This window comes from Gallus gallus, chromosome 7, assembly GCF_016699485.2.
Source record: "Gallus gallus isolate bGalGal1 chromosome 7, bGalGal1.mat.broiler.GRCg7b, whole genome shotgun sequence".
In the NCBI taxonomy this organism is placed as follows: Eukaryota; Metazoa; Chordata; class Aves; order Galliformes; family Phasianidae; genus Gallus; species Gallus gallus.
Genome location: NC_052538.1, coordinates 27,559,949 through 27,579,079, shown reverse-complemented (window position 1 = coordinate 27,579,079; position 19,131 = coordinate 27,559,949). Strand labels below are relative to the sequence as shown.

The 19,131-nt window shown below is 44.8% G+C and overlaps 1 protein-coding gene across 5 annotated transcripts in view; it reads left to right on the top strand.

Annotated features, from left to right (window-relative positions):
• The window catches only part of HEG1 (heart development protein with EGF like domains 1), a 36,379-nt gene extending 21,176 nt beyond the window's left edge, over positions 1–15,203 (top strand). For 3 of the 5 annotated variants that reach the window (XM_015289963.4, XM_046943759.1, XM_046943758.1), the window contains exons 12-21: positions 435–554; positions 1,703–1,797; positions 2,021–2,079; positions 2,451–2,611; positions 3,908–4,042; positions 6,722–6,764; positions 6,878–6,915; positions 7,437–7,524; positions 8,360–8,534; positions 9,385–15,203. In XM_015289963.4, the coding sequence (XP_015145449.2) occupies positions 435–554; positions 1,703–1,797; positions 2,021–2,079; positions 2,451–2,611; positions 3,908–4,042; positions 6,722–6,764; positions 6,878–6,915; positions 7,437–7,524; positions 8,360–8,534; positions 9,385–9,534 (1,064 nt within the window). In that variant the 3' untranslated portion in view covers positions 9,535–15,203. Of the gene's footprint in view, positions 1–434; positions 555–1,702; positions 1,798–2,020; positions 2,080–2,450; positions 2,612–3,907; positions 4,043–6,721; positions 6,765–6,877; positions 6,916–7,436; positions 7,525–8,359; positions 8,535–9,384 lie in introns of those variants that run through there. The other 2 variants (XM_040703637.2, XM_040703638.2) reach the window with 2 other exon arrangements.
• Positions 15,204–19,131: the final 3,928 nt, after the last annotated feature.

Below are 19,131 nucleotides of genomic sequence, written 5' to 3'. Positions count from 1 at the left end.
CCAGACAGCCCAGAGCACAGGCATAATCCTATGTTGTGTGTCCCAAGGTGGGGGTCAGCTGGGGCTGTCTGCACTGCAGGGCTGCATGGTTCTTCAGCCATCCGTAGCTGTAGCATTGCTTATCTTTGAAAAGCACTCCGGGATTACAGGAGCAGTGCTGCAGGCTGGCTGGGTGTTAATATTAGGCATGGATCAACACTGGGTCCCAAGAGCTTCAAAATGAATATTCAGCAGAAAATGTTTTGTGTTTATTCTTGTAGCTCCAGCAGAATAATTAAGAACAGGATAAGCAGTAAGTGCAAATGATGCAATGAATCATCTGATAATGCTCAGGGGGTCACAGAAGAGGAGCCAAGTTGATCTTTTTTAGCCTAGCAGTTGTTGATGTTTGTGATTCTGCAACTATAGGCTGGTCTTCTTTTCTGGTTTTCTAGATGTTGATAAATGCCTTTCCAACCCTTGTCCTGCACTGGCCACCTGCAACAACACCCGTGGCTCCTATGTCTGTCAGTGCCCTCTTGGATATGAGATGGAAAAAGGAAAGTGCAATTTAGGTAAGAAAACAAAAGCGAAAAAATGGGAAAAAAAATGATGGAGATAACGATCTGTAATCTTTTAAAATAAATTAACCCAGGCTCAGACAAGTTCAGGAGCTTAGTGTACCTCCCAACTACTACTTTTACTGATAGCCTGACTTCAGTGGGCTCAGCCATCTGTATGGAATTCAGCAGCCGTGAAAGCCTTTGTAAGACCAAGGTCTTGTTTCTTACCTTTCGCATTTGTTGTGCAGCACAGTTATTATCTGGGACTTGGGTTCTGGCCCCCTCCTTTTCTATTACAAGACTCAAATCCCAAGGACTTATAATGCCCCATTGTGAAGGGGGATTTGTTTTGCTGGTGTTTCTTCTGACCCTTAATCAGTGAGGATTAAGGCATGGAAATTTTGCTGAGCGACATGGCTGAGGTGTCCCTGAAGGGTGTTTTGAAACATTTCTTCTTGTAGGAATGTGTCAGCTTCTAATTTAGAGGCTTGTTTTGATTGTGCCTTGGACTGGGCTACGGGCAGATTATGTAAATACCGTGAAGGTGATTCCAGTCTCATTTCTACCAGAAGCTGTTATATTAGAGCTGTCCGATACAAAATTTGTGGTGAAGATAGGCTCTGTGGATGGGAAAGAACGGGAAAGAATTGGAAGCTTTACAACGTTATCTGCAACTGTATTTGTTTTTCTGGTGGAACATAAAACTCGAGCTCTGAGTTCTCGTTTCCACTGAGTATCTCATGACACTTAATACAAGATTTAGGGATATTATCTCTCTGAGTCTGGACGACTTGGATTATTGCATTCTGTTGCCATGAATCAAATCTAATTCTAAGCATGGAAAAATGCATCTTTCAGGCCTCCTTTCAAACATCATTGCTCATTCTGTCCAGCGGTTGAAAAAATGAAAATGTCCTTTCTGCAGTGCTTCATCTTTACTTGTCGGTTTGCTTTTCTTGCACTGGAAGGAGGGTCAAAAGATTTGATGCATTTACTCCAGATTACTATAAATTAGCTTTGGCACCTGAAACCATCTTGCCACTAAATTTCCCCATCTCTCTCTGTGTTCAGGCATCCTATTAAATGAGTCAGTGTTGCTTGCTTTGGTTTATAGAAAGGAGGCACGTATTCCGACTAACCTGTCTTATTCTCCTTTTTAGTAAGAATATTTATTGGTCAGGTCCCCCTGAAAATTAACGTCACCCATGGGAAGTATGCAGATCTCCTGCAAGTGGAGCGTGAAATCCTGGCAATGGTGAGTGGCCCTGTGGGGTGGCAGCAGCACTGCTCGGGTCCTCGTGTGTCACTCCCCTTATGGTTGTGACAGCAGCCACAGGGCTCTCTGGTCTGGATTTAGCCTTTCTAATGGTTGAACCATCCAGGTTTTCCAACTGCCTACACCTGGGGGCTGTCCTGGGGCTGGGGGTGCTACTGGGAGCTGTGCTGCTCCATTCCAACAACTCTCTTCTTCCTTTCAGCTGAATGCCTCTCTGTCGGGCTTGCCTGGGTACTACCACTCCACAGTCAAAGCCACCAGGTAAGGGGCCACAAGGAAAAGTGAGGAATGGTATCAGCCATATGAATACTTGGGTTGTTCAGCTAGAGATCCGTATTTTGAGTATGACCCAGCGGTGCTGGGCTTATGTGCTTAATGAATTCAAGCCCAGCAGCAGCATGGGGCACTGGAAATGCCTCTGCACCCTGGCCATCCATCCCAGTCCTCCTACTGGGGACAGCTTGCTGAGCAGCCACAGATCTGCTGCCTCAGACAGCTTTCTCAGTATGTGTGCAATATCATGTCTATGTTAAGTGTTGCTTGCACTAATAACTAGCAGGTTGCTAACGTACTAACCATGAAATCAGACTGACCCGTGGTACTCAGGGCTGTTTTGTTTTGTTTTCTGTTAGGGAGGCAAATGTTGTGCATGTTTCAGTGCAATCCACGTTCTCTTTAGCATCCAACGTGACTTTCTACGATGTTGTTGGCACCGTGAAAAGCTACATTCGGGCTTGCAAATCTCCCCCTGACCCCTGCCAGTTCATCTCCAGCCTGAAACCACTCCACAGAGGTAAACAGCACAGCAGATTTGTTTGATTTGGGTCCTTTTAGAAAATGGAGAGAAAGATTTTGGCATTCAGCAAAATTCCTTTGCAAGTTTCCATCTCACTTCAATAGGAATCATCTTAAGATAGAATCATAGAATCGTTAAGATTGGAAAAGACCTCTAAGATCACGTAGTCCAACCATCAGCTCATCACCACTATGCCTACTACCCCATGTCCTTTAGAGCCACACCTGCATGGTTCTTGGAGATGTCTTATTCCACCAGGATTTGTGAACTGGTGGGGTATAAAAATGGGTCGTTCTTTTTTTCATGAGTTTCCTGACCAAGAACCACCTCTCTCCCAAGTCCTCTGCCTGCCAAAGGTCGGAGGTGCCTGGAGAAGGCTGCCAGTGCTGGACAGGACTTTGTCCAGGCATTAAATATGCCATATTTGAAAGCCAAACCTCACCACTGTGGACTGAATTAATTTAAATTATTTTGTTGAGCTAGCTCAGTATTATATCCAGTGGTTACCTCAGATTCAGTAACTTAGAAAGAAACAAATTCTATTCTTGTGTGAGTACTTAAAGAAAAGATGACAGATCCAAGGATAAATAGTGTGCCCAGCAGGGAGGGAGTTGTAAAAGGGGAGCTCCAAGTGAGTGACACACATCCCATAGAAGTTCCTGCTTCTCGTGGGTATGCTTTCATTTGTTGGTTCCAGTTATTCCACCTCCAGGTAAAGTACATAGGCTCAGTGGCACGATTTCCATTGTGTCACAATCGTGTGACACAATTTCCATTGTTCACTCCCAGTTTTGCTGAATGCTCACGCCAATAAACCTGATTTTTAAAGGTAAAACGTTGCTTCAAAGTGCTATAAATGAAAGAACGAACTCTGTGTTTCAAAAGTGAAGAAAATGCAGTGCTTGATATTGGAATGGAAGAAGCTCTTTTGGGCTGAGCAAAATGCTTTGCTAGATATAACCTTAAAAGTGGTTTTGTTGAACTGTCTCAGGGGGACGATGTGTTTCTGCTTGAGCCAAAACAAATTTTTCTTTCTATTTCCCTTTCAGCCTCCGAGCTGAAATATTTATTACTCCCCCACTCCATCTGCCTGTACAAAAGATGGTGGATATGCAAGAAACTGTGGCATATTGTGGTGCTGACCATCTCAAAATGGAACAAGTATTATTAAGAAAAGAGGGAAAGAGAGATGAAAGTAGCAAACGAGCTGTATGGAACTCCTGGGGAAAGCAAACGTGCATGCTGGTGTGTTCAGAGAGAACTGTGCTGATGTTGGCTGTGTTTTCCCAACAGTTGGCAGCTTGTGCAAGCAGAAGGACCCCGAATGTGACAAGGAGACCTCTGAGTGCACCGACTTCGATGGGGTTGCGCTCTGCCAGTGCAAAAGTGGGTACTTCAAGTACAATAAGATGGACCATTCCTGCAGAGGTATTGCCCTTCGTGCAGCTTTTTCTTTTTCTTTTTTTTTTTGGCCTGAGTTTGCTTAATCTTTTTGTGTCAGTTGCAGTGATTGTGTGTTTGTGGGCCGCGCACATCACGGTGTGTGCAAGAAGCTTGATATTATAAATAGATATCAGCAGCTCAAGTTTCTTTTAGTCAGCTAGGGGACTTTTCAGCAGATGCTGGAGGTGCAGTCTCTCTCTAGGAATAATATTATCCTTTTCTGGAGCATGCTGTGAGTCACAATGGTGCAGAAGAAGGAGACAGGGGCCTGACCATGCTGGGCTTCAGCTCAGTGGCACAGAGCAGAGATGACGTGCAGCTCTGCCTGTTTTGATTTTGTCTGAACTCTCGGCGAACTTCGGATAATTGCTTTAAATTCACGAGCTTATATCAATACATCTTCACTATTTTTTAAATAAGCAAGTATCTGAAAATGGTTATGAATTTATTTTTCAACTAGGTTCCTAATAGAAATTTTAAGCTTCAGGGTTATGTTATTTTTAGCTACTCCTCAGATCATGAAATTTGTTTGGCTACATCTTAAACAAGGCCTTTGTCCTTGTGCCAATAGTCAGAGTGAGTTTTATAGGATGAGGGTGTCCATTCCCTAGTTGCAACAGTTGTTGCAGGGCTTCTTAGGACATCCAGTTTTTTTATGACCTATCAATAGTAATTGGAATGGTGGTTGTATATTGTTTCTGGCAGTATCAGCAGGGTTGATATTAAAGTAGGAGGAGATGCTTTGTCATTTCTGAATCTGATCTCAGTGGAGGTGATGGGTGCCCTGTCCCTGGAGACACCCAAGGTCAGGCTGGACGGGGCTTTGAGCACCTGATGGAGCTGTAGGTGTCCCTGTTCACTGCAGGGGCATTGGACCAGATGGCCTTTAAAGGTCCTTTCCAAATCAGATGATTCAATGGTTCTATCATGTGTGTCTAGAAATAATGCATGTACTGTGGGCTCTGGGATGGGCATCCCTGAAATGGACATCCCTGAAATGGGCATCCCTGGCTCTTGAGTCGTGGTCCTGCCTCTCTCCTCTTCTCTACATCTCCAGGCAATACCCTTTGTATTTCCCTCCCTCCCATCAGCCTGTACGTTGGAAGAAGGACTTTTGTTAGGAAATATTGACTGTCTCCACCCACCTTGAGAGGCGGAGAGGGCAGCAATGGGGAGCTGAGATACCCACCAATCTTGGGGATTAACCATTCATCTTGACCATAACCCTTGGCAAGTGGTGGTGTGAAAATAAATGCCTGAAAGGTTGCAAGGCACTTGGATGCATTTTTTATGGAGGGTCAAGTGATGTAACACCTTGTAGACAGGGAGATGTGGTCACACCCTGCTAATCAGTCTTGTTTGCTGTGCAAAATGAGAAAAACCTACCCCCCTTTATTTTTCACCTTCAGTTCCCTGCTGTCATTAGCAGTGTGGCAGTGGGTGCTACTAAGTGCACGGTGTGGTGCTCCAGCAATGTAACAGCCTTTTAGCATCACTGTCCCCATCTGGGTAAGCCAGGCCATCAGGGTTTTTAAAGTCATTTTCAAAAGCCAAGCTGTACTGGAGCTATTCTCTTGATATTTATAGCACATAATATGCCAGGCTTTTTTAAAATCTCTGCCCTCTTATTGACTGAACAGGAACTGTGGTCTCCCAAGCATCCGACCCTCATTGTGGGTCATGCAGACGTGGAGTGCTAACTCCCATTAAGTACTTGCAAAGGGGAAACAGCCATTGTGCTGCCCCATCCGGCCTCCTGTGGGAGTCTGGGGGGCAGCTGGGAGGGGAGCACCACCATGTGACCCCAAGTATTGCTCTGCTCTGTTTGCCACCTGGGGAGTGCTTGAGAATGTCCCCAAGAGGAGCAGTGGGGCTGCACAGGGCAGGGTGCAAGGGCAGAGGCAGGCAGGGCGATTTGATGGTGAGGAGGAGAAATGTGATAATGTAGCTTTTTCCAACCCAGAAAACATCCATCCAAAGGCTGGAATTTGACACTGGGATAATGCAGACCAGAGAGAAGGTGAATGTTTTTAATGGCTGGGGAAATTAACTTTGCGAGCATCTGACTGAGTGTTGCGGTTGATTGTCACTGGAAATATTAAAACCAAGCTTGGATGGTTCTGTGAAATGTAGTTCCACTTCAACTATTTGATTTGAAACCCAATTCAATTTGGAATTGAATTTAGGGAAGTTCTCTGACCTGTATTATGAGGGAGAGGTCACAGTCACATTGCTCCCAGCTGGCACTGATATTGCTTGTTACTGGTGCTGCAAGAGCCATAAACTCTGAGTCAAGCTAGAACACTAGTGGTCTCTTCTGGTTTATTAGGATATTGCCAGCCTGTTGTAGCGGACAAAATTGCACACACAAACTTTTTACACTGATAGTTTGTGGGAAACAACGCAGGTGCGCAGTGAGTTCCCAGTTGGGCAAGAAGAGATTGCGTCGTGAATTATTTTACCTGCTGCCCACCCTATGGCGGGCTGGGAGGTGAGCTAAGTGCACAGTGTTTTGCCTAAAACAGAGGGCACGCAGCTTCCTGCTGCACCAGCGCTGTCAGCCTGGAGGCTGGTTGGGGTAAAGCTGCCGTGGGAAGCAGCAATGTGAGTGCCTCCTGTGCACCACTGCGCGGTGCTCATGGCCCTTCTCTGTTGCGTTTGCAGCCTGCGAAGATGGATACAAGCTGGAAAATGAGACCTGTGTGAGGTATGGTGAGCGCACTGCCCCCCTCCTCTACCCCACCGTCCTTCTTAGCGCTGCTTTGGTGACCTGTTGGCACAAGCAAGCTGTTGAAACTCCCTCTTGTTTTCTGTTGTCAGCTGCCCATTTGGCTTAGGGGGATTCAACTGTGGGAACCGTAAGTACCGAATTTCATTTCATTTCATTTGGGGGAAATTTGAAACAAATGATTGCAAATAACTATGTCTAAAGCACAGTAAGTGCAAATCACTCTCGTCAGGTATTGTGTTTCTTCACTGTCTGTCAAAAACTGTTTTACTGACCAAAATATTTATTTGACGAAGCTGACTTGATATTATCTGCCAACAAGATCAGTATTTTCCTTGGAGATTTTCTTTCCATGGATGCTCTGCCAAGATAGCATATACACGCTTTTGAAGCGAGATATTCAGAGTGAATCCATGAAAGTTTGTCTGAGCTATTCTGGTTTATCAGTGTAGGGAATCAGTCCCCCTGGCACCCAGGAGCCCATCCTTCCTTCAGCGAGAGACCCCCACCTCCATTTGCTTCCGACGACAATTACAGGGGGAGGAAGGCAGGAAGCAAACAGTTAATCCACTTGCATGAGGACTGTGTTTACATGAATATTTTTGGCCAAATTGCTGTCTCTAAGCGGATCTCTCTCTTTCCTGCCCCTAGCATATCAACTCATTACGGTGGTGATTGCGGCCGCAGGAGGAGGATTGCTGCTTATCATGGGCATAGCGCTGATAGTCACCTGCTGCCGGTAGGTTCTCCAAACATGCAGGCTGGGTAGGAAGGAGGAATTTGGGCAACAGGAAGAATTGCTGGGCCATTGTGAAGAGGTGTTGGAGTACATTCAAGGCCCTTCTCCAAGCACAGATCCTGCGCCAGCTCTCTCACCACGTGTCTCTCCCTCTCAGGCACACACGCACACACACACACATGTGCACTCCTAGTTCCTGTACCAGCAGGCAGCTTTGAACTAGAGGCAAGGTGTGCTGCTGAGGTAGCTGTGCTTCATGATTTATAAACCGTGAAAAAGGGCTGTCTTGCAGTAACACTCTCTTCCCAACCATTCTAGCCCCAAATCTAAGATTTCAAAGCTCTCTGTCTGAAGTCAGCAGTTGGATGGATCGGTAATATAGCACTGGTAGTGGGCACAGCGTCCTTTGGTGTTCTGAGTCAGGAGCAAGGCCCAGCCAGGAGATGTGATGGTCACTACATCTCCAGATGCCAGCGTGCAGACCTCTGTGGGGATGGATTGGTCTTCTCATGGGTCCTGGCCTTTGGCAGGCCATCTGCCTTCCTGGAGGGTAATCTTCTTTGCACTGGAGATGTTACCAAAGTCCACCCCTACAACATGGGGGTGATGTAAGGGCTTTTCGTGGTGTTCAGACCAGCAGCTTCCAGTTCTTCCTTCTTAGGAAGTAACATAGCACCTAGAAGGCACTTGGAAACTTGAATAGCGGATGGGCTCATGTACGTTTACTTCCTACATATATGTTTTTAAGAAACAACAGGCATAAATTGAAACAGGAAAGGATCTTACATCAGGATTACTTATAACTTTTCACTTTCCTTCATTCTTTTCTAAACAGGAAGAATAAAAATGACATAAGTAAGCTTATTTTCAAGAGTGGGGATTTCCAGATGTCACCATATGCCGAGTATCCCAAGAACCCCCGAGCACAAGAGTGGGGCAGAGAGACCATTGAGATGCAGGAGAACGGAAGCACCAAGAACTTGTTGCAGATGACAGATGTGTATTACTCGGTATCTATCCACAACCTAAATCTCAACCTTTTGTATTTCATACAGCAAAGAGACATCTCTTTATTTTTGGAAGCATAGATCCCTTTCCTTCAAAACAAAAGAGCAAAGCAAATGGCTGCCACAGACAGCAAGGCACTGGGAGCTCTGTGAACTCCAGCTGTTGTATGTGTCCGAATATCACAAAAAAAGTGTCAGGTGGAAGAGTGCTAGGAAAATGTCTAGAAGCTCAAGATGGGGAGGGGTTATTCATGTGAGTGAATATTGCAGGAGTTCCCACAGATCACACTTACTGAGCTTCTGCTTTCCAGGGAAGAGAGCAGTGAGCAAAGCTTTTCTTTTCTGGCTTGTATTTTAAGTTTTCCCAGAGTAATTTTACTGCTCTACACAACATGAAGGAAAATGAGAGAAAAGCACTTCCAGATAATACTCAAAGCAGGAAACAAACTGATTTTCTAGGAGCATTTCTTTTAAGAGTAACCCTGACGATATCCTGTGTTAAGGTGAATTATTTCAATGCCTGAGCTCATTAGCACAATTCTCTTGGATTAAAAATTAACCGTACGCTTAGACTGCATTTGGTGGAATCAGGTAAACTTCTGGATGGGTAAACTTCAAGTCTTCCGTTTGGCAAGATGTCAAAACTCAGATGCATCAGAATATTGCCCTCCAGGAAATGCATAACTCCCACAGTACAATTAATTCTAAGTCATAGAGACATGTAGTGATCGTGCTGTTCCTTCTAGCTACTGAAATAACTGATGGGAAGGGTGGTAAAGATGTGCTTGAAAGAAGAGTTGTCTGAGAATAAGACTTTTTTTTTTTTTTTTTTTTTTTCTTCCTACTAATACAGCCAACAGGACTGAGAAATCCAGAACTGGAAAGAAACGGACTTTATCCTCCCTACACTGGTTTGCCTGGATCTCGACATTCATGCATCTACCCCGGACAATACAATCCATCCTTCATTAGTGACGAAGCCAGAAGAAGAGACTATTTTTAGCAGGACAGAGAGGGACTGGAAGATTGACACAGTTTTGTGGCCCTTGATCCCCAGGTACAATGTGTCTCCTGGCAGTTCAGCCCACACCAATCTTACTCTTCCCATTAAAAAGGATGGTCTTTGAACTCCATACCGAGTGTTGCTGCCCCCAGGAATGGTTACATTTGCTGAGCAGCAGAGAGGAAGAGGAGGAGGAAGTGAATGGCTCAAGGTGCACATCAGTGAAAGACCCAGGTGGAAGCTCGTGTGTACTCTGGTTTTGTTCTGTGCTGCTTCTTCACTCCTTACGCTACATGGCAAGCATGGATCAGTACAGGCGGATGAACTGTGTCCAGCACTCTGTGTTGAATACCACTAGGGAGTGTTTTGTTTACAGATCTTGTTCACTGTTGACTGTGCTTGTCTTCTTGGCCGACCTTCATGCAAAGATTCACTGTGTAACTGGTTTTGGTAGGACAAGTTTGTCCACCCCTTTTTTCCTTGCTGCTTCGCTTTCTGCTTCATGCGCAAAAGGAAAGCTGGCTTGTCCTCTGGCCCTTACCTTCTTACTGGTAGGAATTCTCCAAATGGAGAGACCCTTGCAGCAGCCTGGTGCCTGTCAATGTTGGCTGAACTCACGGGTGGATTGTCTTTGAGGAGCAGGAGAAATTAGTCATACCACTGCGATTCAAACTGAAAGTAGGCACAGTTGGTCATAGGTGCTGCTTTGAGAACTTTTGTACATAGGTTAGAGTGTGAGTGTGTTGTCTTTCTGTCAGCCAGCCTGGTTCGAAAATGATGCTGCTACACACCACCACAGTGCTTCTGTACAGGAGCTTAACAGGATGTTTACTTGCAGGGATGGAAAGACCTATATAAACATCAATGTGATGTAAAATAGCTGCTCACAAGGAAGAAAAACATAAGCTGGGAATTCACCCTGCTTCTTAGATGAAACGCAGGAAGAATAAATAATGCTGTGGTCCTGGCTAGGCAGGTGGAACATGGCATCTAGGCACTGTGGTGGGACATAGCTTTCAGGACTTCACAGCCCACCTTGATTTCAGGGGGAACTATGGAAGCTTTCAGTCCACTGGAAAATAAGGCCCTCAGCAGTCAGTTGCATTTAGGGCAGAGAGAAACATGATCCTTTCAATCCTAGCACAGCAAAGATCACTTACATCAAAATATTTTGCTTTCTTCTGTTCCAGTTTCGGGTGATTCAAACCAGGCAGGTTTCCTCAGCTAGGTGTGTGAATTCATATTAATTGCTTTGGCAAAAGCTGAAGAATGCAAGTTATTCCTCACTAAAGATCAGATCAAAAGCTTATTGACTTCATTCTTTCTTGAGGAGGGTGTTGAAAGAGCTCTTATTAACTAAGTATATTTCCTGCTGCAAAGATAACCTTAGTCATCCAGACCAGGGTCCCACTGTATCTGTATCCAGATACAGGGTCCTACTACAGACCTTTACCCTCAGTGTGATCATGCTTTTAATTCAGGACGGCTGCTTGCATAGTGATATCAGATAGCTCAGTTCCTTAGCCATCCTTAGCCATTAACCCACCATCCCTGCACTGAAGGGCACGTACCATCTGACATTCCTTTCTCCCACACAGTGCTCAAAAAGGCACAGTGCCTACAGTTAAATTCAGTGAGGTAGCTCTGAAGCACTGAGGACTGCAGGATGCGTCCCCAAAGTGCCTGACCCCTGGTGAGAAGGGAAGTTCCAAGGCTGATGTGCGGTGTGGCTGCTCCTTGAAGGCAAGCCTGGGGTAGACGTGGCAATAATCTTGTCCTGGAGGTGCTGGGAAGCTCCCAACCCTTCCAGCACTTTGAACAGTTCTTCTGTTCTGTTGTGTTCCCTACCAAAAGGGGAGGAGCAGCTACACATAGGGAGGGTGTGGTTTTGCAAAAACTAGATTTTTATGGATGCCAGGGGCAGTACAGTCCGCACTGACTTCATTTTATGGTCATGGTGCATGTGACTGAATCCATAATCAAATTTGCAGGCTTATCTCAAATGTAGGGTGGAAATGAATGGATGCTTATGCTGCTGAAGGAGCTATATTTAAGGAGCTATATTCAAGTTCCAGTATTCAAAACAGGCAAAGCACAAGAATTAACTGTTCCCAGTGTTTTCAAACTGAGAAAGATGTTATTCTCCCCATCGTTAGTAGCCAATATCTTAATTGCACAGAGTCCACTGGATGGTATGAAGCAAGGCCTTGGCCCTGCTATGCTCTGGGGCCCTTCAAAGAGGACATTATTGGGGTCATTCCCATGAGGGTGAGCTGCCTCTTTCACCCAACACCAGCTCTGGTTGTGAGAGTGCCTAGGACAGAAGGGGCTGCCTCTATCATGGGACAGATGAAAGCTTATGAAAGCTTTGTCTCTGTTACAAATGAAAGGGGAAGCTGGGACTTGGTGCTGGATCTAAATCCAGAGCACATAGATGAGCACTGGGATTTGTCTGTGTTTGCTGAAGCAGCCTAACAAAAACATAAGCAAATTCCAGCAATGATGGTAGGATTCAACTGCATGACACTCAGACAGGAAAGAGTGTGGAGCTTTGCTTACACCTGCTGTGATTAATTGCTTGTTTAGTTTGAAGGCTGTGAAATGTTCCTTTGTGTGCCAGGTGAGAAGAACAAAGTGTGAAATACCAAAGGACAAATGCAGATCGATTCTTCTACATAAGGAGTAACATATGGGTTATGTGAGCAAAACTCCAATCTGTGTCATTTTACTGCAAATTGCAGATTGTCAGTGATTTGAGTGGGAAATGTGATACGATTATTCCTAACTGAGATTACAGAATTCATTTTTTTTAATGACCTTTCAAATTCTTCTTAGTGCAATGAAAGGGTCTCAAGAAAGTCAGCAGGGTTTTCTGAGTGAGGACTGCAAAACCTGGCTTTTTTCCAAGAGAACAAACTTTATTGCACTGAAATTCTCTCTCTGCCAGAGCAAGTAAATGTTGGGGTAATTATTATGAGATTAATCTGTTGCAGCTTCAAATGATCCAATGCACAGCCCACAGGAGGAAGGAAAGGGTCTCTCCTGACCTGCCAGCACCTTCCATGGGTGCCCCAGGAGGACAGGATTGAGGCAGGTGCCAACCCTGAGGTCAGTGCAGGCACTTACACTTACTGTGCAGGATAAGTTGTGGCAGTGCTTTTGGGTTTTGTTGATCCTGCTGGATATGAGTCTCCATGTGGAATATCACTCCCCGAAGCCCACTTTCAAATGCGGGTGCCCCTGCGTTTAGCACCTAACTCCTCCTAGGATGCCTAAGCAAATGCAACTCAGGCTGTTTAGATTGCTTTTAGCTTGCCCAGATTGCAGATTTTGAGCATACTGGGTGCCTCCGCCAAGGGGAATCACTCTGCTATCCAGGAGGACAAGATGGAAATAGCAGGTTTCATGCAAGGAGACTGCAAGTGGCTCAGCTGGGTGTGGGGAAAGGAGGGAAAACCACACCGACATGACAGGGAATCTGTTTGTGCTTCTGGCTGCTGTGTAGAGCCAGGTGAGCTGTCAGCAAGGGCCCACAGGTGGTGTGTGTGGGAGTCTTTGGGGGAAAAAAAGTGCTAATTCAGCTGACGACAGGAAAGGATGTAGGAAGCATGTGTTTGATGCTGTGGTGCTCTACCACTTCTACTGACAAAAGCCCCTCACTCATAGAAATGCCCCCCCAGCAGTCAGCCTGGGAGAGTGGGTCAGAGTGAACAGAGCAGAACAAGGCAGATTGGAGGGGTCAGTGTAAAGGGATGCTGCAGCCTTCCTGCATCCCTGTCCTGCTCCCTGCTCATCATGGCCGGCCCTCCCACGCTGCACTGGATAACCAGGGGTCTTTTGCACGCCACTGAAACCTCAAAGCACTGAATTTGGCTGTATGAGGAACATGGGGATGGGGATATTTGTATGTCTTTTGCCCTCTGTGTTTATAGCACTACGTAAAAGAACAGCAATGAATCTTGTTTCCATTGCAGCATATCCCAGAAAGTTCCCCTGTTGCGGTCATTTACAGAGACACTAAAAGTGTTTTGCCTTCACTGTGAGCAACAGAAGAAGAAGAAAAAAAAAACCCAACCCTTTCTAAAAATAGCAATGAAATGAATTTAGTGAGAGGTGTTGCGATTGCAAAACGGTGCTGATACTTACAAAGGTTGTTTGCTGAGGCTTGACAGAGCAGCAGCATGAGTTTGGACACTGATGTAGCCTTGTAAAGAAAGAGCTTTCCCAGGACGTGTCTCTAATGCTGGTCAGTGGCCATATCTGTTCCAAATCCATCTGGACTTCTCATTCCCTCATAGCGGCGTTTAGTTTTTTTCCTTAAATTAACAAGAACAGATGCATTTTACTTAAATGTTCTTCCTATGCTGACTATTGTTTTTCCCCTCTTTACACAAAAGGACCCAACCCAGCATCCACTCTGGTGACTGGGAAAACTCTCCCATGCATTGCAGTGGAGTATTTTAGGCCTGAATTATTCCCTTGCCGGGGTCACTTGTGTGTACACCATGCCTTCCTGCAGCTCTGTGTTCCGCCCATTTCGGTGATATTGTTGCTGCCTTTCCACGTCGTATTTATTTTTCATATGTGTCCTTATTACTGTAACAGAGCCTGTATTATGTAAGATTGAACAAACAGATTGTTCAAGATCTGAAATGCCTTCCTGAGAAGAGAATGTATGTGAATTACATGTTCAGCCGACCTGTTTCCCCTAGTGTAAGATCTCCAGGGATGTAGAGGTGATTCGTGCACTCACAGTTAGGAACTACCTGTCAGTTCACATATTTGTGCTTTCAGAAATGAAACAAGATCTCCCGGTTTTGAAAGGGTTCTGTGCTGTAAGGTCATGTGCGAGATAACACCTCTCCTGCGCGGTTTGTGTTTTGTGTGATAATATCCTTGTTGATGGAAAACTGAGAGAGGGTGCCTGACGTTCTTCAGAAGTCATGTGTGAGTGCTGAGTCCATTGGTCTTCATTCTGGTAAAATGCTGGAAGGGATGGGAGTCTTGCTTGGGTAGTACCACAGCAAGTGGCCCCAAATCTGCACAGCCCCACATGGAAAAGGCCTGGGGAATCTGGTAAAAAGTGGTCAGTTTTCTTGAGCAGTGCCACAAAATTTGCCTGACGTGTCTGTTACAGAAACCATCAGTACGGATAACTTACTTTAAGGACAGAAAACAACCACCACAAGACAGAATAAGCGTGTAATTCTTCCTACTAAACTCAATCACTTGTTTTAAGCCCCGTTACATTCTGCAGGATGTTCTCCTGCAGAAACCAAAATTTTATATGTAAAGTCACCACAGTTTCTTTAACAGCATTCAGAACCGTGGTAGTAATGCTCACCTTTAGTGAGGTCTCTTTCAAAAGCTGAATTTTAAGCATTTATTTGTGCTTCCTCAGTCAGCCTGCTTCATGTTCTTCCCATCGTCGTGCTTCCTTCTCTGTAGCTCTGAATGTTCGCTTCCAAGTTGCTGGGGTTCTAAGGACATTCTCCAAACCAGTGTTATTTAAAGTTGTATCATATTTTCTGCCTCTACTAATTATACAGTACTGTAGTAGCAAAATATAATTTTTAAGGATTGGATTATTTTTATACCTGCATCCAATATTATTAAATCTGGCGTTCTAGTCAGTATTATAAAAAGATACAATAAAACTATGAATATTAGTATGTCTCAGCTTTTTTATTGTCTAAAGTTTGCCCCATAAAGAGATGCATATGCAACTTAGAGATTGAAGAAATCTTAGAGCCTTTTGTTCTTCTAGTGGTGCTTGGTGATTGAGAAACTAAAATGAAAAGCAAGAGGAAAGTCATATGTTCTGGTTAGTTGTGCTGAACAGAGTTGCGCTCGCTTCTGTGCTGATAGGTTTATTTCAGTAGTACTGAGCAACTCGAAGTTGAATTTAAGCATTTTACTCAATTTAATTTTTCATCCATCTGGAAATGCTGGAATTGGTGAAAGTAGGGAAGGAAAAGCTTGGGAGAGGTTGGTGCAAGGACAGGGAACTTGACCACAGTGAGATCAGTCCCACATCACTGACTGCCACTGGGAACCATGAAGACTACAAAGCTGAGTGTTCCTCCCTTGTATCCAGACAAACACAGAGTCCTGTGAAGAGGCATGATATGGAAGAGCATCCTGAGTATTGGCAGGCTTGTTAATCTGGGGCAATCATTCTATATTACGTCCCAGAGAAGTACAACACTCAGGTGTGACAGGAATTGAATGGGACCAAGATACTCTACCAAATCATAGGTGAGTGATCTGAAACCACCATCTGACTCTTCCAATGAAGAGACGGGCATCTATGGAAGGTAAGATTTCCCTTTGTCTTTACTCTAGTGTCACAGTACTTCGCATATAGACAGCTGCACTAGGTGAAATGAGTGCTCTCTGCAGAGAAATGGTGAGTCTAGAACATAGACTCTGCTTTCTGCTGTTTCTTGCTGCATCCTGAAACTCAAGTCTACTTTCTGCAGTGATACAGTACAGAATTACATTATATGCCTGCTCCTTTTCTATTAAGACTCCAGTGGGAAAATAAAAAGAGAGAGTAACACGGTTAATCCTGTCAAATGAGGTTCTGCTCATTTGTAAGGAAAGGCTTGTTACAGTGCCACTGCTTTGTTACCAATAATAGTACTGCAAGCTGATCTGTTTTCTGTGTGGTGTTGATATCTCTTAAGCAAAAGGACAGGTCACGTTACTGTGAAGGTGGGTAAATTTGCAGTTATAGACAAGCATGTGACTTGACAGTCCTGCCCATTTCAGGTTTGCTTACTAGTGCCTCTGAGATCATTGAATGCATCCATGCTGTATGGCCTGAACCATAGAATCATTTGGGTTGGAAAAGACCCATAAGATCATTGAATCCACCCATCAACCTAACACTACTGGGTTCACTGCTAAACCATGTCCATAAGTGCCATATCCACACCTCTTAAGTACCTCTAAGGATGGTGATTTCACCACTCCTCTGCTCCAAAGCCTAACCACTCTTTCTGTGAATAAATTCTTTCTGATATCCAATGTAAATATCTTCTGATGCAACTTGAGCCCATTTCCTTGCATTCTATCGCTCGTCACCTGAGAAAAGAAACTGAAAGACACATCTCTGCGAACTCCTTTCAGGTAGCTGTAGTGAGCAGCCAGGTTTCCCCTGTCTCCCTTTCTCAGCCCCACTTCCTTCAGCCACTCCTCAGAAGTCTTGTCTTTTCCCTTGACCCCAGGTTGCCTTCTAGTCATTCTTGTTCTAGACAATATCCTTCTTGTAGTGAGGAGCCCCAAACTGAGTCCATTACTCGCGGTGTAGTCTCACCAGGGCTGAAGACAGGACCATCCCTTCCCTGGCCCTGCTTGCCCCACAGGTTCTGATGCAAGCCAGGAGCCATTGGCCTTCTTGGCCACCTGGGCACGCTGCTGGCTCATGTTCAGCTGGTTGCCAACCAGACCCCTAGGTCTTTTTTGCCAGGCAACTTTCCAGCCACTCTGCCCCCAGCCTACAGTGCACGGGGCTGTTGTGACCAAGTGCAGCACCTGGCATTTAGCCTTGTTGAATGTCATACAACTGGCCTCAGCCCATTGACCGATCCCTCTGCAGAGCCTTCCTGCCCTCAGGCAGATCAATCATCCTGGCCAGTTTGGTGTCATCTGCAAACTTGCTGAGAGAGCACTTGATTCCCTCATCAAGGTCGGTGATAAAAATGCTAAACAAAACCTGTTCTAAATCTGAGCCCTGGGTAACATCACTTGTGACAGACGGCCTACCGATTTAACTCTGTTCACAACAACACTTTGAGTCCACCATACAGCCAGCTTTTTACCCAGCAAAGAGTACAACCATCCAAGCCACGAGCAGCCAATTTCTCCCAGAGAAGCTGTGGGAAATAGCATCAAATGTTTTGCTAAAGTCCAAATAGACCACATCCACAGTTTTTCTCTCATCTGCTAAGCGTGTCATCTTATCATAGATGGGGATCAGGTTAGTCCTGCTGGACTGTCTTTCACAAACCCATTTTGATTGGATCTGATCATCTAGCTGTCCTGCACGTGCTATGTGATGGCACTCAGGATGATCTTTTCCATGACCTTCACTGGCACTGACATCAGACTGGCAGGCTGGTATTTCCTCTAGTCCTCCTTCCTGCCCTTCTTGTAGGTGAGCATCACATTTGCTAAACTCTAGTCAACTGGGACCTCTCTGGTTAGACAGAACTCCTGACAGGTTATTGAAAGTGGCTTGATGAGCACTTCTGCCAGCTCATTCTGTATCTTTGGGTGGATCCTGTCTGGCCCCATAGAGTTCTGTGTGCTGTATGTATATCTATACATAAAAATATTTTTAAATTGCCTTAATCTGTAGCGACAAAGTTATGTTCCAGCTGAGTTTTGGCCCTTCTAATTTGCTTCCTGCATTACTGCACCACATCTTTGCAGCCTCCTGAATTGCTTGCCCCTTCTTCCAAAGGTCATAAACTCTATTTTTCTTACTGAGTTCCAGAAGAAGCTCTCTGCTCAGCCAGGCTGGTCTTCCCTGCCAGGTCATCTTTCAGCACATAGAGACAACCTGTTCCTGTGCCTTCAAGATTTCACTCTTGAAAAATGTCCAACTTTTCTGGACTCTTTTAGCCTCTAGAACTACCTTCCAAGGGACTCTAACAACCAGGTTCTCATCTTGAGAACCGGTTAACAAAAGAATTTGAACTGCATATGCTTCCCCTGATTACAGGTGAGTCTGGATATATATAATTTTGATTTAGACTTTCTGCAGGTTTGTTTGAATCTTCACCCAATTATGACACACATTTCTAAATGTTGGGGGCTGGAATTAGGTGACCTTCGAGGTCCCTTTCAATCCAAGCCATTCTATGACTCTATGTGTGTGTAATACTCCATGGGTTAATTAAATTTACATGAGATAGCAAAATGTACGGGAATCTAGTAAGGAATAGTACTGAAAAATATACAGGAAGAAATAATCCACCATGTGAATAGCTGTAAAGGACTCTTGTTCCTTCTCTAATGAACACCTTCTGACGACACGATTGCCCCATGCTTACATTCAGGTTATGGTTAGATAATGGGGCCATGACTATGTATCTTAAAATTAAAAAAGACCTTTCACCTCTGATATTGCTTTCCTGCCATAAACAAGGGTCAAGACAAGTGAACAACCACTGCCTGTTACTAAACATAGCACAGTTTAAAATCATTGTAATTGTTGGTCAGTATTCTTGCTTGCCATATCTGAGCTTTGACGTAGATCAGTTTGGTTTTACAACTTCTGGAAAGTAACTTGAAAACCTCCACAAAGAAAGATGCTCCTGTGATTCTCTATGAGACATCAGAGGTGCTGTGGGCGCGCAAGTCTGTCTGCACTAGCAGTCAACTATGTGATGTCTAAATATGCCCTTAATAACCTCCTTAAAATTTCCATTAAAATTTCATTAGAGGTAATGATGTTTCACTGATTTCGGTTGTCCTGTTTTGATAATTCTCTGTGCTGGGTCTCCTAAATGGTCAAATCTCCGAGCTCCCCCACAAATTTGCAAGCAAAGAAGCCTCATCATCCCACTTCTTACCAGGAGAGCCTGT